At 40.7% G+C, this 19,356-nt stretch overlaps 1 protein-coding gene across 1 annotated transcript; it reads right to left on the bottom strand.

Moving 5' to 3' along the window:
* Positions 1 to 2,111: 2,111 nt before the first annotated feature.
* LOC147283547 (uncharacterized) lies at positions 2,112 to 17,856 on the bottom strand. Its single transcript, XM_086244025.1, has 8 exons — positions 17,566 to 17,856; positions 6,263 to 6,485; positions 5,000 to 5,147; positions 4,612 to 4,750; positions 3,690 to 3,882; positions 3,126 to 3,488; positions 2,602 to 2,873; positions 2,112 to 2,231 (listed from the first exon to the last, which is right to left on the bottom strand). Exons 1-8 carry the CDS (start codon positions 17,854 to 17,856, stop codon positions 2,112 to 2,114), a joined length of 1,749 nt encoding a protein of 582 aa, XP_086100151.1.
* Positions 17,857 to 19,356: the final 1,500 nt, after the last annotated feature.

The raw sequence follows: 19,356 nt of genomic DNA, 5'->3' as shown, positions 1-19,356 counted from the left end.
TTCAGCTAGGGCTAGCTGATCAGGCCTTGGCGTGATGGGCTGCTCCCTTTTGGGCTTGAGTGGCTCACGCCTAGCCTAGCTAGGGTCCCTCCTTGGTGTTTGGGCTGGTAGTCTTGGGCTTTGGGCTTGCATGTTGGGCTTCCATGTTGGGCTTCAGTAGCTTGCACAAGATGGGCTAGGGTTTCACTCCATGGGCTTCCACCTTGGGCTTGTCACTTTGGGCTTGCGCATGGCCCCTTGTCTTGCTAGGGTTTGCATGGCATGCATGCGTATGCATGGGCTGCCATCTTCCTCCTTGCGTGTGGCTTTTGGGCTGCTAGGGTTTGGGCCCATGCATGTGCATGCATGGCCCACTTGGTTCGGCATCCCTAGGGCCCATGGGCCCTCCACTTTTGACTTCCCATTTTGCCCCTCATTTCCATTTGAATTCAAATTCATTTCTTCCCTCCATTCATTTCCATGGATTTCCACCACCTTCTGGAAGCTTCTGGAACCTTGAAAAACATTTCCTGGTGCAACTAGGATTTCTTGAGAATGAGAGATTCCTTATCCATTTCGACTTCTCGTAATGACCATATTGCCCCTGGGGTCTCCTAGTGTCACTAGGACTCCTTTCCCTAGTTGGGTTAGGTTTCCTAGTTCAACCAGGATTTCCTGTTTGAATCAGGATTTCACATTTCTGGCTCCGCAATGATGGTTCTGGACTTGATGTTTCCTAGTGTGACTAGGAATCCTCATTTGACTAGGATTTCTGCACTTTTCCTGGTTTAACCAGGAAATGTCCCAAAATGGCTCCATTTGCTTCTTTTTCTCATTTCTGCTTCATTTGACCTGAAAACACAAAAACAAGACAAGAAACACAAAATAGCGAGTTCTAACACTCTAGGTTAAGGAATTAGTATCATAAAGTGATGCAAAATGCACACTCATCAAGAGGCATTCCTTGCATAATTTGTAATCATAGCCTTGAATTCGAACACTTTTCTTTTTCAATCTTTGAAATCGTATGTTCCCTTAAACAACCCTTTTTTTTTTTTTTTTTTTTTTTTAGGGAACGACAAACAATCTTAAGCACAATTCCTTCTCTTCCAAGCTATGCACACACATTTCTTCTTTTTTTTTGTTCACCTCACAATTCATTAGCTCACTGCAAATCTATAAGTATGGTAAACAGATAGAGGAGTGAAACTCCCCTAAACTTAGGGTTTGGTACAGGGGTAAGCAAAGAAAAGGTCCTTGGGCTCAAAATGTTTGACTAGGGTTATAACATAGGGTAGGCTTTAGGCTATGGGTTAAAACAAACAAGGCCTAATATCATTTCCTAAGATTCATGTAGTTATATCCATGCTTTGTATAGAATAAGAGAGAAGTTCTAGCTCATTGATTCACAATTATATTCGAAGTACTTAATCAAAAGAAAGAATAATGAGATCACAACGACTTTATATGACACGAAAATTTTAGAGTAATGTCAACACTCAAGAATTGAAGTACAGGGCTCAAAAGCTCACTTAGGTCATACAAGTCTACTGTATTAAGTATATGCATCTTTAGTCATGCAAGTTATCACTTAAGCTCACGAAAACAAGGCCCACTTCATAGAGTTGTAAAGCATGTTATGAACCAATACTAGAGATAGAAGAATTCTTACTATATAGTCAAGCTAGACATGCTCATAATAGCCATGCATAATAAAATCAATCAGTTGGGACTCAAGACAACAAAACAAACAAAAAGACTCAAAATTTTTTTTTTTTTTTTTTCAAAAATTTCAAAAATGCAATGCATTCCCCACCCCCAAACTTAAAAGAAACATTGTCCTCAATGTTTAAATGAAAGATAGATGTAATGCACATTATAATGAACAGAGGAAGGGAAAAAACAATAAATAAAACAAATCTACTTAAATGAGCGAAAAGAGGGTGAAAACGTACCTTGGCTGGTGTGAAAAGGCTCGCCCATGCACAAGTACCAAATCACCTCCTCGTCGTCATCCATCCTTTGGGTTGCCTCCCAAGAAGCGCTAAGTTTCACGTCTTCAGCCAGACCTAGTCTTGTACTAGAAATCAATTTCTCTTGGTTCAGCTCAAAATCAGGTTCAAGGAAAGGCTTCACACGATGACCGTTAACCTTAAATGTGTTCCCATTCTTCGGATTCTTGAGTTCAACTGTACCATAGGGAAACACTCGAACCACCTCATAAGGTCCCGTCCATCTCGAACGCAACTTGCCTGGGAAGAGACGCAATCTTGTATCATATAATAACACCTTCCCGCCAACAAAGAATTCTCTTGGACGTAGCTTCTTATCATGGTACCTCTTGGTCCTTTCCTTGTACAACTTAGCATTCTCATATGCGAAATGTCGTATTTCTTCCAGCTCACTAAGTTAAACCTTCCTTTTCTCACCAGCGGCATGAATATCAAAATTGAACTTCTTAATCGCCCAATATGCCTTATGCTCCAGCTCAACTGGTAAATGACAAGCTTTCCCATAAATCAGTCGAAATGGAGACATTCCAATGGGTGTCTTGTAAGCAGTGCGATAAGCCCATAATGCATCATTAAGCTTGGTAGACCAATCATTCCTATTTGCAAGCACCGTTCTTTCCAAAATGAACTTGATCTCACGATTTGAAATTTCCACTTGCCCACTCGTCTGTGGATGATAAGGAGTGGCCACTTTATGCCTTATTCCATACTTTTTCATCACGGCCTCAAACAGCTTATTGCAAAAATGCGACCCCCCATCACTAACGATTGCTCTCGGGGTACCAAATCGTGCAAAAATATTGGTCTTTAGGAAATTCAAGACCACTCGAGCATCATTAGTTCTACAAGCGACAGCTTCCACCCACTTTGACACATAATCAACTCCCACCAGAATGTACTCGTATCCAAAAGAAGATGGAAATGGTCCCATGAAATCTATACCCCAAACATCAAAGATCTCAACTTCCAACATGAAGTTCAATGGCATCTGATCACGAGCAGAAATATTTCCCATCTTCTGACATCTGTCACATGTGAGATAAAACTGATGACAATCATGAAAAATAGTGGGCCAAAAGAAACCTGCTTGAAGAATCTTGTAGGCAGTCTTAGTTCCTCCAACATGGCCTCCACATTCTTTAGAATGGCACATCTCAATGACATTCCTCTGCTCCATTTCCGGTACACATCGTCTTATCAACTGATCTGACCCATATTTGAACAAATAAGGATCATCCCACACATATTGTCTGACATCATGCAAAAACTTCTTCCTTTGGTAGTGTGTCAGATCATTGGGCAACACTCCACTTGCTAAATAATTCGCTATGTCAGCATACCATGGAGTAGTCAAGATGGCAAAAAGCTGCTCGTCCGGGAATGACTCTCGTAACGGTAGTGTGTCCTCTTCAGACTGTTCCTCATTGACAAGTCTACTCAAATGGTCTGCTACCACATTCTCACAACCTTTCTTATCCTTGATCTCAATATCAAATTCCTGTAGCAATAGAGTCCATCTAATCAACCTCGGCTTGGCATCTTTCTTATTCAGCAGATACTTGAGAGCGGCATGATCCGTGTAGATGGTGATCTTAGACCCAATCAAATAACTTCTAAATTTCTCCAAGGCAAAGATCACAGCAAGCAACTCCTTCTCTGTAGTAGAATAGTTCAACTGCGCATCATTCAGAGTCCTGCTTGCATAATAAATCACATGTGGCAGCTTATCAACTCTCCAACCCAAAACTGCTCCAACAGCATAGTCACTTGCATCACACATGAGCTCAAACGGCAAGTTCCAATCAGGTGGCATAATGATTGGAGCAGAAGTGAGTAGCTTCTTCAACTTGTTAAATGCAACCAAGCAATCCTCATTAAACTCGAAGTTCACCTCTTTTTGCAATAAGGTGCACAAAGGCCTAGAAATCTTAGAAAAGTCCTTAATGAACCTCCTATAAAACCCAGCATGGCCTAGAAAACTTCTTACTTTCTTAACACTTGACGGAGGCGGCAACCTCTGTATCACATCAATCTTGGCCTTATCAACTTGTATGCCCTCCTTTGAAATCACATGACCCAAGACTATCCCTTGTTGAACCATGAAGTGACATTTCTCCCAATTAAGCACTAGATTGGGTTCTTGACATCTTTTTAGAACTAAAGATAAGTTATCCACACATGCATCAAAAGACGAACCAAAAACAGAAAAATCATCCATAAATACCTCAATGATTCGTTCCACCATGTCAGAGAAAATAGACATCATGCATCTCTGAAATGTTGCAGGCGCATTGCACAATCCGAATGGCATCCTCCTATAAGCAAACGTACCAAATGGACATGTAAACGTGGTCTTCTCTTGATCCTCGGGTGCAATAGCAATCTGATTGTATCCACTATACCCATCCAAAAAGCAATAGTGACTATGGCCGGCCAACCTTTCCAACATCTGGTCGATAAATGGCAAAGGGAAATGATCCTTCCTTGTCGCGGTGTTAAGCTTCCGATAGTCAATACAGACACGCCAACCGGTTTGCGTCCTTTGGGGAACCAACTCATTATGCTCATTCTTCACCACAGTAATACCACTTTTCTTTGGCACCACTTGAACAGGACTAACCCACTTCGAATCACTGATAGGATAAATAATACCAACATCCAACAATTTGATTACCTCATTACGCACAACTTCCTTCAGAGTTGGATTCAGTCTTCTTTGGGCATCACGAGTAGGCCTAGATTCCTCCTCAAGTAAAATTCTATGCATACACACTGTGGGTGAGATCCCCTTGATATCGGCTATGGTCCATCCCAATGCCAACCGATTTTCCTTCAGAACTCTCAAAAGTCTTTCTTTCTCGCCTGCACCCAAATTAGCTGCAATAATCACAGGCAAGATCACATTTTCTCCCAAAAATGCATATTTCAAGTGCTCCGGTAACGGTTTCAGCTCCAACTTAGGGGCTTGCTCAATAGAAGGAAGCGTCTTATGATTAGTGGGTACTAACATTTCAAACTGGTTGAACCACTTATTTCTGAGAGGTCGGGTGCCTTCCGAACGTGCAGGAGTTGCTTCCACATTTTCATCTAATTCACTGGACTCTAGTGTCCCCAAAGCAACCTCCAATGTATCTTCTACAAGACTAGTTTCGCACACTTCCTCAACCAATGGGTCCAAGCTATCAATCCTCAAGCAATCATCCTCCTCCTTTGGATACTTCATTGCACCGAAAACATCAAACTCAACTGTTTCACCAAGTACAGACATTGTCAACTTCTCATTACTCACATCAATCTTGGCGTTTGCTGTGGCCATGAACGGTCTTCCCAATATGATCGGTAGCTCATTCCCTCTAATTGGGGTATCCTCCATTTCAAGAATGATAAAATCAGCGGGCATGATCAAACCTGCAACCCGAACCAGCACATCTTCAACCACACCTTTCAGAACCTTTATTGAACGATCTGCCAATTGAAGAGTAACACTAGTAGGTTTAAGGTCTCCTATGCCCAACTGTGCGAAAACTGAATACGGCATCAAATTAATACTTGCTCCCAAATCCAGCAATGCCTTCTCAAACTTATGATCCCCAACCAAACATGGAATCGTAAAACTGCCAGGGTCTTTCAACTTTGGTGGCAGCTTCCTCTGCAAAACCGCACTGATTTCTTTACTCAGACACACCTGCTCATGCTCTTTGAATTTCCTCTTGTGTGTGCACAATTCCTTCAAAAATTTAGCATACTTAGGAATCTGCTGAATAGCATCAAGCAAAGGAATGTTGATTTCCACTTTCTTAAACATCTCCAAAATTTCCTTAGCTTGCTCGTCCTTACTCTGCTTCCTTTGACGTTGAGGGAAAGGCAACGGAGCTCTTGGAATAGAGGAAGTAATCTCGGCCTTCTTGCTAGCACGCGTAGCAATGTGATTTCTTGTTTCTTTCTTTCCTCATCTTCCTCATCCTTAACCTTAACTTTATCCCTCTTGTACTTTTCCACTTGTTCAGGATCTAGCATCTCAACTTCATCCTCGTTGCCTGCATTATCATCTTGAGTAGTGCCCACTTTGTTGTCAATCACTTTCCCACTTCTCAAAGTAGTGATTGCTTCGGCCTTATCCTGAATTGGTGCACCCTTTACCACTTTGTCCAAGGTCAAAGTCACTTGTTCCAATTGGGCTTCCAAATTCGAGATAGCTTTAGCTGTGACACTCAACTGCTCCTCAGTCTTATCAATAAACGACTTGGTATTATTAGACATCGAAGTTGTACTCTGAGCTAATGCAGCAATCATATCCTCCAAATAAGTACTTCGCTGCTCAACTGGGGACTGTACACTCGGTCTAGCTTGAACTCTTTCAACGTCGAAACATGACTCTCCATGTGATGGCCTAGCTTCCTGATTCGCCATTAGAACCTGCATCATCTGCTGAAGCTCAGACATCTCAGCTTCCATAGCTGATTTCTTTTCCACTCTTTTCCGTCTATTCCACTGCTGTGAACTCAATGCCAATGTGTGAAAGAGTGTCCATGCTTCCTCAAAAGTCTTCTTTTTCAGTGCTCCTCCACATGTCATGTCCACCATATTACGATCTTGATCCAACAGACCCTCATAAAAGTACTCAATCTGCATCCACGGGGCAAAATTATGGTGTGGACACGAAGTCAGAAGTTCTTGGTACCTTTCCCAACTCTCATGAAACACTTCGTCCTCTGATTGTGTAAACCCTAAGATCTGCTTCCTCATGATGGTAGTCTTGCTAACTGGATAGAACCTCAGAAGAAACTTAGATGCCAGTTCCTCCCATGTTTTAATAGAAGCGACCTGCAAGGAAAACAACCAATGTTTAGCTTTATCTTTAAGAGAGAATGGAAATAACCTTAACTTCCTTTGATCATCGCTCAACCCCCTCAGCTTGCCAATCTCGCATATTGCATGAAATTCCTTAATATGCACATAGGGATCCTCTTCTTCTAACCCATGAAATGATGGAAGAAGCTTGATTGTCCCACTTGAAAGTTCAAAATCAGCTTCCACTTGAGAGTAAACAATGCACGTAGGTTGAGCTAGAAGCGTTGGAGACGAATAGTCACTCAAAGGTACTCTCATTTGAGAGGCATTCGGCTGCAAGGTCTCCTCGGCCTCCTCTTCTAATTTCTCCTCTTCGTATGCTTCTTCAGATTCACTTCCTTTCGGTGACACAAGAGTCGACCTCATCCTTAATGGTGTCCAATTGAGTCTCGACCTTCCCTTGTACGCACTCAACACCTTCTGGCCTTCTACACGTGAAAGAGAAGTGATCTTCGAATTTGATTCTTCCATTGTACCTTAAGAACAAGAGAAATCAGCAAAAATTAAAAATAAAAACAGAAAATTAAACCTAACTAAAATGACTTAACTAAAGTTAATTAAACTAGCAATCAACACAAATAACAATTCTCCGGCAAAAGCGCCAAAAACTTGTTGTATGTTTTCCAAGAGCAAATTAAATAACCTTTTATTAGCTCTAGGTTAACTCGCAAGTGCACGAATTGCTAAGTAGCAAAGCTTACAAATACGAGGTCGATCCCACAGGGAATTGTACTAGCGTACGATTACTAACTCAATTAAATTCAATTAACTCAACTCTAACTCACACACGCAAATGGGGGGTTTTGATTGGTTTTTAAGGCTAAACAAAACTAACAGAAAAATAACAAACTTTAAAATGACAACTGAAAGATTTCGGGTAAAACAATAATAAAGAACACTAGGGGTCAGAATCCACCGCTAGCATACCATTCACTTTACTATGGATATTAAAAATCAATATATAAACATGTTGACAAAGTTCATCTACTAAAAAGTTTGGCTAGTCACTTTTACCAATTACTCCCCTTACTGTGCATAAACTAAGAGCTTCTTGGGCCTTCCTTAGCCAGTTAACTTGCATGTTCCCTAGTTCTAAGCTAAGGCAGCTGTTACCCATGCAAGAGTCATTATGAACTGTGAGAGTGACAAACACATAGTGCATAGCTCCAAATTAATGTACCCTATGTCCTCTATGATCTCTTTTCTCATGAATATTATCTTAGGATACCCACTTGTTGCCTATTGAAACTATCATCCTTTCGAGCTTGTTTAGTTTCACAACATAAATCTAGATGCATGCAACCTAAGGTGATCAGTCAAAGATGCAAAACAAATAGAGTCAATTTAAACAGAAATCCAAGATTTGTCAACATATAAACAATTAAATTATTAATGATCCATAGTGAAAGTGAACAGCAATGCTAGGGCTTCAACCTAGCCCTAGCCCAATATTTAACTATGCATAATTAAATCCACAACTAAACAATGCATAATTAAAATAATGGAAATAAAAATAAAAGGAAGAGAGATCAAGCCGGGGCAGCAAGGTGGAGGTGCGGCTGCAATGGTGGTGTGCAATGGGGCTGCTCGGCCTTGGGCTCCACGGAAAGGAGGCTGAGGTGCTCGGAAAGGTGGCAGCAAGATGTGAAGGCGTGGCTGCTGGAAGGAGCTGCTGCCAGGTGGTGCGACTCGGTGGTGGTGGCTGCGGCGTCACTTAATCTTCTTTCTTCCGTTCAGCACAAAATAAAATAAAACACAAGAGAGGGTGGCTGCTATGGTTCGGCCACCAAAAGAAAAGAAAAAGAATAAAGAGAAAAAGAGAGATGGTGGCTGCGGCACAAGAAAAACAAGAGAGAGAGTGGCTGCAAGGGTTTGCGGCAAGAGGAAAAGAAGGGGGGCTGCTAGGGCTGCGAAAATTCAAAGAAGAGAGGACAGAACTTCAGAACCCTTTTTCTGATTTTTAAAGATATATTTATAGGGATCAGTAGGAGAGGAATCCTTGGGAGGCAAGGAAAAGAGAAGGTGCGGCTGCTGCTAGGGTTAGAGGAAGCATTGGGCTTGTGGCAAGGGCTTTGGCTTTGGGCTTAAGTGACACACACCAGCCCTCTAGGGTTTTGCGCATGGCTGATAGGCTTGGGCTGGCGCATGGACTTCCTCTTGGGCTGGTGCATGCATGCATGCATGGCTCCTTCAGAATTCGACATTGTATAGGCCCATGGGCCATTTGACTTGTTGACTTTTCATAGTTGGCCCTTGACCATTCACTTTGACTTCCCATTTTGTCCCTCATTTCCGTTTGAATTCGAATTCATTTCTTCCCTCTATTTATTCCCATGGATGTCCACCACCTTCTAGAAGCTTCTGGAACCTTGATTTTGTAGAGTTGACTTTGACCAACATTTCCTAGTGTGACTAGGATTTCTTGTAAATGAAGGATTCCTTATCCGTTTCGACTTCTTGTAATGACCATATTGCCCCTGGGGTCTCCTAGTGTCAATAGGACTCCTTTCCCTAGTTGGGTTAGCTTTCCTAATTCAACCAGGATTTCCTGTTCCAATCAGGATTTCTCATTTCTGGCTCCGCAATGATGGTTCTGGACTTGATGTTTCCTAGTGTGACTAGGAATCCTCATTCGATTAGGATTTCTGCACTTTTCCTGGTTTGACCAGGATTTCTCTCGTTTTCCTAGTTTGACTAGGAAATGTCTAAAAATGGTCCTTTTGGCTCTTTTTCTCTTCTTTGCTCATTTTATCCTATAAAAGCAAAAACAAACTAACAACACGCAAAATATCGAGTTCTTGCACTATGAATTAGGGAGTTAGTATCATAAAGTAGTGTAAAATGAGCACTCAACACACCCCCAAACTTAGATTTTGCTAGTCCTCGAGCAAAAAGAACAAAGAAAAGACTCAAGACAAACTCAAAACATCCCAACACATGATTTCATAAGCACAGCCATAAATAGCATAATCAAGCAAGATACATATAAAATTCATTCTTCGACCTCTAATAACGTTTCAGCTAACATACTTTATTCCTCCATGAACTAAGTGGACCATCCTTAACACAAACTCTAGTGTTTAGACAAACAATATTAAATCAGCATATCCAAAATAGCATCAACTCCAATTCTCACCAGGGCATGCTCTCAACAATAAAACGTTCAGAAATTGGGTTTACATGTGCACTCAAGTATATGTGAGAGATGATATGATAACAAATGCAAAAAAAATTCACATATTAATAATGAAAGACAGGCACCCATGAACAAAAACACTGATCTCAAGAAAAGGATTTAAAATACTTGAAACATAATCAATAACCATACGCTTCCCTTTTATCTAGACTCCACATAATGAACTACAATTCTCCCAAGATCAAGTAGGGCTTTAATAAAGGTTGTAATGGAGGCTTAGGTTAGGATAAGGTATTGAAATGGAACGGATAACAAAGAGCTACAGACTATCGATTTGCACAAAACAACAATAGAGGCATTCCTTGCATAATTTGTAATCATAGCCTTGAATTCGAACACTTTTCTTTTTCAATCTTTGAAATCGTCTATTCCCTTAAACAACCCTTTTTTTTTTTTTTTTTTTTCAGGGAACGACAAACAATCTTAAGCACAATTCCTTCTCTTCCAAGCTATGCACACACATTTCTTTACAATTCATTAGCTCACTGCAAATCTATAAGTAAGGTAAACAGATAGAGGAGTGAAACTCCCCCAAACTTAGGGTTTGGTACAGGGGTAAGCAAAGAAAAGGTCCTTGGGCTCAAAATGTTTGACTAGGGTTATAACATAGGGTAGGCTTTAGGCTATGGGTTAAAACAAACAAGGCCTAATATCGTTTCCTAAGATTCATGTAGTTATATCCATGCTTTGTATAGAATAAGAGAGAAGTTCTAGCTCATTGATTCACAATTATATTCCAAGTACTTAATCAAAAGAAAGAATAATGAGATCACAACGACTTTATATGACACGAAAATTTTAGAGTAATGTCAACACTCAAGAATTGAAGTACAGGGCTCAAATGCTCACTTAGGTCATACAAGTCTACTCTATTAAGTATATGCATCTTTAGTCATGCAAGTTATCACTTAAGCTCACGAAAACAAGGCCCACTTCATAGAGTTGTAAAGCATGTTATGAACCAATACTAGAGATAGAAGAATTTATACTATATAGTCAAGCTAGACATGCTCATAATAGCCATGCATAATAAAATCAATCAGTTGGGGACTCAAGACAACAAAACAAACAAAAAGACTCAAAATTTTTTGTTTTTGTTTTTTTCAAAAATTTCAAAAATGCAATGCATTCCCCACCCCCAAACTTAAAAGAAACATTGTCCTCAATGTTTAAATGAAAGACAGATGTAATGCACATTATAATGAATAGAGGAAGGGAAAAAACAATACATAAAACAAATCTACTTAAATGAGCGAAAAGAGGGTGAAAACGTACCTTGGCTGGTGTGAAAAGGCTCGCCCATGCACAAGTACCAAATCACCTCCTCGTCGTCATCCATCCTTTGGGTTGCCTCCCAAGAAGCGCTAAGTTTCACTTCTTCAGCCAGACCTAGTCTTGTACTAGAAATCAATTTTCTCTTGGTTCAGCTCAAAATCAGGTTCAAGGAAAGGCTTCACACGATGACCGTTAACCTTAAATGTGTTCCCATTCTTCGGATTCTTGAGTTCAACTGTACCATAGGGAAACACTCGAACCACCTCATAAGGTCCCGTCCATCTCGAACGCAACTTGCCTGGGAAGAGACGCAATCTTGTATCATATAATAACACCTTCCCGCCAACAAAGAATTCTCTTGGACGTAGCTTCTTATCATGGTACCTCTTGGTCCTTTCCTTGTACAACTTAGCATTCTCATATGCGAAATGTCGTATTTCTTCCAGCTCACTAAGTTGCAACTTCCTTTTCTCACCAGCGGCATGAATATCAAAATTGAACTTCTTAATCGCCCAATATGCCTTATGCTCCAGCTCAACTGGTAAATGACAAGCTTTCCCATAAATCAGTCGAAATGAAGACATTCCAATGGGTGTCTTGTAAGCAGTGCGATAAGCCCATAATGCATCATTAAGCTTGGTAGACCAATCCTTCCTATTTGCAAGCACCGTTCTTTCCAAAATGAACTTGATCTCATGATAAGTGTTCATTTTACGTTATTTTATGATACTAACTCCCTAACCTAGAGTGTTAGAACTCGATACTTTGGTGTCTGTTATCTTGTTTTTGTGTTTTTAGGTCTAATGAAGCAAAAATAATAAATAGGAGCAAATGGAGCCGTTTTGGGACATTTCCTGGACAAACTAGGAAACGAGCAGAAATCCTAGTCAAATGAGGATTCCTAGTCACAAGAGGAAACATCAAGCCCAGAACCATCATTGCCAAGGCAGAAATGAGAAATCCTAATTGAAGCAGGAATTCCTGGTTGAACTAGGAAACCTAATCCTACTAGGAAAAGTAGTCCTGATGAGACTAGGAGTCACTAGGGGCAATATGGTCATTATGAGAAGTTGAAATGGACAAGGAATCCTACATCTACAAGGAATCCTAGTGGGACTAGGAAAGGTTGGTCAAAGTCAACTCTATCAAGTCAAGGTTCCAGAAGCTTCTGGAAGGTGGTGGACATCCATGGAAATGAGGGGCGAAATGGAAAGTTAAAGTCAATGGTCAAGGGTCAACTATGACATGTCATCAAGTCAAATGGGCCATGGGCCTATGTGGAAGTCAATGGCAAGGTGGCAGCCCATGCATACATGCGCATCCCATGCAAGCCCATGCGCCTAAACCTAGCAGCCCAAGTCCATCACGCCATGCAAGGTGGCAGCCCATGCACTGAAACCCTAGGGCCTGTGCAACCCATTCAGCCCAAGTCATGCAGCCATGCGCAAGCTAGAAGGGAGGAAGCCCATCACGTCACTTGCAGCAGCCCATCCCATACAGCCATTCGCAAGCCATGCAGCCCAAGTCCATCACGCCATGCAAAGAGAAAGCCCAAGGAATCCTAGCTGAAAAAGAAGTCAAAACCCTGGAAAATAGAGCACCAATTTCGACAGCAATTCTGTAATTCTCCAGAGAGAACCAGGTAGCATGCCATATATGGTTGGAAAGATACGGATGTTAGCTTCGCAGGGAATTTTACGGATTTCAATTCCGAGTTTTCTAGCTCAAGATATGGCCATTTTAGTGGAGGTAGCGCAGCAGTTCCGCGAGCTGAAAATAAGTTACGCCCAAAAAGAGCCCAAATCAGCCCAAGGCCCGCTTTTGGCCGAAAATTAGAAGTCTTAAGGAGCAAGAAATTCACTTAAGCCCATGTTCTTTTAATGAAACCCTAGCCGCACCTTGTCTTCTCCTTGCCTCCAAAGGAATCCTCACCTCACCTCTATAAATATATCCTATTCTCTCATTGTTTAGGGTTTCCATATTTTTATATTTTCAGAATTCAAAGAGAGAGGGGGAGGCCGAATTTCAGAGAGAGAGAGTGAGAGGGTGGCGCCACTTGAGGGAGAATGAGAGACCATGTGCCGCAGCCCTAGCTCACCTTTGCCGTGAGCCTCCTTGCTGCTATGTCTCTCCTCTTCTTCTCTCTTGTGCCGCTGCCACCCTCTTGTGATGTTCTTTGTTTTTCTTTTGATTTTCTTCTTTTTCTTTAGTTAATTAGTTGTTCTTGCTTTCATTGTGGATTTAATTATTATAATGGAAGTTAGATCTTTTATTTTCTTTATTATTATGTTTTGAGTTTTTTATTGCTTTGCTAAGTTGGATGATGAAACTTTAATTGTGAGTTATGCAATGGTGACACTTGTGATTTAATTTGATGCATGTAGTAAATCCTTGATCTCTATTTAAATTGACTCTATTTGTTTTGCATCTTTGACTGATCACCTTACGTTGCATGCATCTAGATTTATGTTGTGAAACTAAACAAGCTCGAAAGGATGATAGTTTCAGTAGGCAACAAGTGGGTATCCTAAGATAATATTCATGAGAAAAGGGATCATAGATGACATACAGTACATTAATTTGGAGCCATGCGCTATGTGTTTGTCACTCTCCAAGATCGTAACGACTCTTGCATGGGTAACAGCTGCCTTAGCTTAGAACTAGGGAACATGCAAGTTAACTGACTAAGGAAGGCCCAAGAAGCTCTTAGTTTATGCACAGTAAGGGGAGTAATTGCTAAAAGTGACTAGCAAAACCTTTTAGTAGATGAACTTTATTACATTTTTGCATTATCTTGAATTGCTTGGTTGTATTTCCATCAATTGGTGTGGATTCTGAATTCTTAGCATTGCAATTGTGTGTGTGTGTGTGTGTGTATGTGGTGTGTGTGAGTTTAACAATCTACAAACCCCCCTGCCGTGTGTGTGTGTTTGGTTATTCTAGTTGGTAAGTTGAATTGGTTTGATGTGTATTTACCTATTCCTCGTGGGATCGACCTCGTAGTTATACGCTATGCTTACATGAGCGATTCGTATACTTGCGAGCTACAACTTGGTATTCGTTTCTAAATTCCAAGTAAAACAAGTTGTACAAAAAGAAGCAACATCTCACGATTCAAAATTTCCACTTGCCCACTCGTCTGTGGATGATAAGGAGTGGCCACTTTATGCCTTATTCCATACTTTTTCATCACGGCCTCAAACAGCTTATTGCAAAAATGCGACCCCCCATCACTAACGATTACTCTCGGGGTACCAAATCGTGCAAAAATATTGGTCTTTAGGAAATTCAAGACCACTCGAGCATCATTAGTCCTATGTTGATGTGTTTTCTTAGAACAAAATAAACAGTTATCTCATTCTAAGTATACTCGCAAGTGCACGAATCGCATCAGTAGCAAAGCGTACAAGCACGAGGTCGATCCCACAGGGAATGGTTAATAAACAACAAATCAATGCAATTAATCACTAGAATAACTAAATGGGGGGTTTTGGAAGATGGAAACACACGCACACATCACCACACGCACACACCCTTTATTCTATCTTGCAATGTCTAGTTTTTAGTTTCAAATCAGATAAGCATGCAATAACCATCCAAGGCTAATGACAGTTAATTTGAACACAACATATTAAAGTTTGACTGCTAAAAAGGTTTGACTAATTACTTTCTCGCAATTGTTCTCCTAATCCATAAACTAAGAGCTTCTTGGGCCTTCCTTAGCCAGTTAACCTACATGTTCCCTAGTTCAAGCTAAGGCAGCTGTTACCCATGCAGGAGTCATTAAGTTTTATGAGAACGTCAAACATGCACAACATATAAGCTTTGACTATTTCCTTATAGAGGTCGCCCAACCCCACTATCAAGAATAATCCCTTATTCCCTTTTTACTTGTGGTTTAGTGTTTTTGACTATTTCATGTTGTATGTTTTCCTAAAGCAAATTAAATAACCTTTTCTGAGCTTTAGGTTAACTCGCAAGTGCACGAATCGCTAAGTAGCAAAGCTTACAAATACGAGGTCGATCCCACAGGGAATTGTACTATTGTACGATTACTAACTCAATTAAATTCAATTAACTCAACTTTAACTCACACACGCAAATGGGTGGTTTTGATTGGTTTTTGAGACTAGACAAACTAACAGATAAATGACAAAACTTTAAAATAACAACTGAATGAATTTGGATAAAACAATAATAAAGAAACACTAGGGGTCAGAATCCACCACTAGCATACCATTCACTCTACTATGGATATTAACAATCAATATATAAACATGTCAACAAAGTTCGTCTACTAAAAGGTTTGGCTAGTTACTTTTAGCAATTACTCCCCTTACTGTGCATAAACTAAGAGCTTCTTGGGCCTTCCTTAGCCAGTTAACTTGCATGTTCCCTAGTGCTAAGCTAAGGCAGCTGTTACCCATGCAAGAGTCGTTACGATCTGTGAGAGTGACAAACACATAGCGCATGGCTCCAAATTAATGTACTGTATGTCATCTATGATCTCTTTTCTCATGAATATTATCTTAGGATATCCACTTGTTGCCTATTGAAACTATCATCCTTTCGAGCTTATTTAGTTTCACAACAAATATCTAGATGCATGCAACCTAAGGTGATCAGTCAAAGATGCGAAACAAATAGATTCAGTTTAAACAGAGATCCAAGATTTGTCAACATGTAAATAATTAAAATATTAATAATCCATAGAAAAAGTGAACAGCAATGCTAGGGCTTCATCCTAGCCCTAGCCCAATATTCAGCTACACATAATTAAAATCACAAATAAATAACGCATAATTAAAACAATGAAAATAAAAGAAAGGGAAGAAGAAATCAAGCCATGAATGATGGAGTGGAGGTGCGACTGCAAGGTGATGGCGTGATGGGCTGCTGCTCGGCCTTGGGCTCCACGGCAAAGAGGTGAAGATGCTCGGCAAGTTGGCAGCAAGGTGGTGATGCGTGGCTAATATTGGTGGCCCTAGCATTTTCTCCCAAAAATGCATATTTCAAGTGCTCCGGTAACGGTTTCAGCTCCAACTTAGGTGCTTGCTCAATAGAAGGAAGCGTTTTCTGATTAGTGGGTACTAGCATTTCAAACTGGTTGAACCACTTATTCCTGAGAGGTCGGTTGCTCTCCACACGTGTAGGAGTTGTTTCCACATTTTCTTCCAACTCACTAGACTCGAGTGCTCCCAAAGCAACCTCCAATGTATCTTCTGCAAGGTTAGTTTCGCCCACTTCCTCAACCAATGGGTCCAAACTATCAATCCTTAGGCAATCATCCTCCTCCTTTGGATACCTCATTGCACCAAAAACATCAAACTCAACTGTTTCACCAAGTACAGACATTGTCAACTTCCCATTACTCACATCAATCTTGGTGTTCGCTGTGGCCATGAACGGTCTTCCCAATATGATCGGTAGCTCATTACCTCTAATTGGGGTATCCTCCATTTCAAGAATTATAAAATCAGCGGGCATGATTAAATCTGCAACCCGAACCAGCACATCTTCAACCACACCTTTCGGAACCTTTACTGAACGATCTGCCAAATGAAGAGTAACACTAGTAGGTTTAAGATCTCCTATGCCCAACTGTGCGAAAACTGAATACGGCATCAAATTTATACTTGCTCCCAAATCCAGCAATGCCTTCTCAAACTTATGATCCCCAACCAAACATGGGATCGTAAAACTGCCAGGGTCTTTCAACTTTGGTGGCAGCTTCCTTTGCAAAACCGCACTGACTTCTTCACTCAAACACACCTGCTCATGCTCTTTGAATTTCCTCTTGTGTGTGCACAATTCCTTCAAAAACTTGGCATACTTAGGAATCTGCTGAATAGCATCAAGCAAAGGAATGTTGATTTCCACCTTCTTAAACATCTCCAAAATTTCCTTGGCTTGCTCATCCTTACTCTGCTTCTTTTGACGTTGAGGGAAAGGCAACGGAGCTCTTGGAATAGAGGAAGTAATCTCGGCCTTCTTGCTAGCACGCGTAGCAACGTGCTTTTCTTGTTTCTTTCTTTCCTCCTCTTCCTCATCCTTAACCTTAACTTTATCCCTCTTGTACTTTTTCATTTGTTCGGGCTCTAAAATCTCAACTTCATCCTCATTTCCTGAATTATCATCTTGAGTAGTGCCCACTTTGTTGTCAATCACTTTCCCACTTCTCAAAGTAGTGATTGCTTCGGCCTTATCCTGAATTGGAGCACCCTTTACCACTTTGTCCAAAGTTAAAGTCACTTGTTCCAATTGGGATTCCAAACTTGAAATAGCTTTAGCTGTGACATTCAGCTGCTCCTCAGTTTTGTTCATGAATGACTTAGTATCATTAGACATCGAAGTTGTACTCTGGGCTAATGCAGCCATCATGTCCTCCAAATAAGTACTTCGCTGCTCAACAGGAGACTGTACACTTGGTCTAACTTGAACTCTTTCAACCTCGAAACATGACTCTCCATGTGACGACCTAGCTTCCTGATTTGCCATCAGAACCTGCATCATCTGCTTAAGCTCAGACATCTTAGCTTCCATAGCTGATTTCTTTTCCACTCTTTTCCGTCTATTCCACTGCTGTGAACTCAATGCCAATGTGTCAAAGAGTGTCCATGCTTCCTCAAAAGTCTTCTTTTTCAGTGCTCCTCCACATGTCATATCCACCATATTACGATCTTGATCCAACAAACCCTCATAAAAATACTCAATCTGCATCCATGGGGCTAAATTATGGTGCGGACACGAAGTCAGAAGCTCTTGATACCTTTCCCAACTCTCATGAAACACTTCGTCCTCTGATTGTGTAAACCCTAAGATCTGCTTCCTCATAATGATAGTCTTGCTAACTGGATAGAACCTCAGAAGAAACTTAGATGCCAGTTCCTCCCATGTTGTAATTGAAGCGACCTGCAAGGAAAACAACCACTGTTTAGCTTTATCTTTAAGAGAGAATGGAAATAACCTTAACTTCCTTTGATCATCACTCAACCCCCTCAGCTTGCCAATCTCGCATATCGCATGAAATTCCTTGATATGCACGTAGGGATCCTCTCCTTCTAACCCACGAAATAATGGAAGGAGTTTGATTGTCCCACTTGAAAGTTCAAAATCAGCTTTCACTTGAGAGTAAACAATGCACGTTGGTTGAGCTAGAAGTGTTGGAGACGAATAATCACTCAAAGGTATTCTCATTTGAGAGGCTTTCGACTGCAGGGTCTCCTCGACTTCCTCTTCTGATTTCTCTTCTTCATATGCTTCTTCAGATTCACTCCCTTTCGGCGACACAAGAGTCGACCTCATCCTTAATGGTGTCCAATTGAGTCTCGGTCTTCCCTTGTACGCACTCAACACCTTTTGGCCTTCTACACGTGAAAGAGGAGTGATCTTCGAATTTGATTCCTTCATTGTACCTTAGAAACAAGAGAAATCAGTGAGAACCAAAAATAAAAACAGAAAATAAAACCTAACTAAAATGACTTAACTAAAGTTAATTAAGCTAGCAACCAACACAAATAACAATTCCCCGGCAACGGCGCCAAAAACTTGTTGTATGTTTTCCTAAAGCAAATTAAATAACCTTTTCTGAGCTTTAGGTTAACTCGCAAGTGCACGAATCGCTAAGTAGCAAAGCTTACAAATACGAGGTCGATCCCACAGGGAATTGTACTATTGTACGATTACTAACTCAATTAAATTCAATTAACTCAACTTTAACTCACACACGCAAATGGGTGGTTTTGATTGGTTTTTGAGACTAGACAAACTAACAGATAAATGACAAAACTTTAAAATAACAACTGAATGAATTTGGATAAAACAATAATAAAGAAACACTAGGGGTCAGAATCCACCACTAGCATACCATTCACTCTACTATGGATATTAACAATCAATATATAAACATGTCAACAAAGTTCGTCTACTAAAAGGTTTGGCTAGTTACTTTTAGCAATTACTCCCCTTACTGTGCATAAACTAAGAGCTTCTTGGGCCTTCCTTAGCCAGTTAACTTGCATGTTCCCTAGTGCTAAGCTAAGG

This window comes from Dryas octopetala, chromosome 5 (genome assembly GCF_963921425.1).
Source record: "Dryas octopetala chromosome 5, drDryOcto1.1, whole genome shotgun sequence".
Taxonomy (NCBI): Eukaryota; Viridiplantae; Streptophyta; class Magnoliopsida; order Rosales; family Rosaceae; genus Dryas; species Dryas octopetala.
This window is presented reverse-complemented; position numbering and strand designations above follow the sequence as displayed.

Bases quoted from the DNA above. Each gene is read 5' to 3' on its own strand.
- LOC147283547 (XM_086244025.1), bottom strand. From the start codon at position 17,856: ATGGAAGCTAAGATGTCTGAGCTTAAGCAGATGATGCAGGTTCTGATG. The intron at 6,486-17,565 runs GTGACTTTAACT...TTGAGTTCACAG, and splicing joins TGGAATCCCAATTGGAACAA to CAGTGGAATAGACGGAAAAG. The intron at 2,874-3,125 runs GTGGAGGCCATG...TTCTGGTGGGAG, and splicing joins GATGTGCCATTCTAAAGAAT to TTGATTATGTGTCAAAGTGG.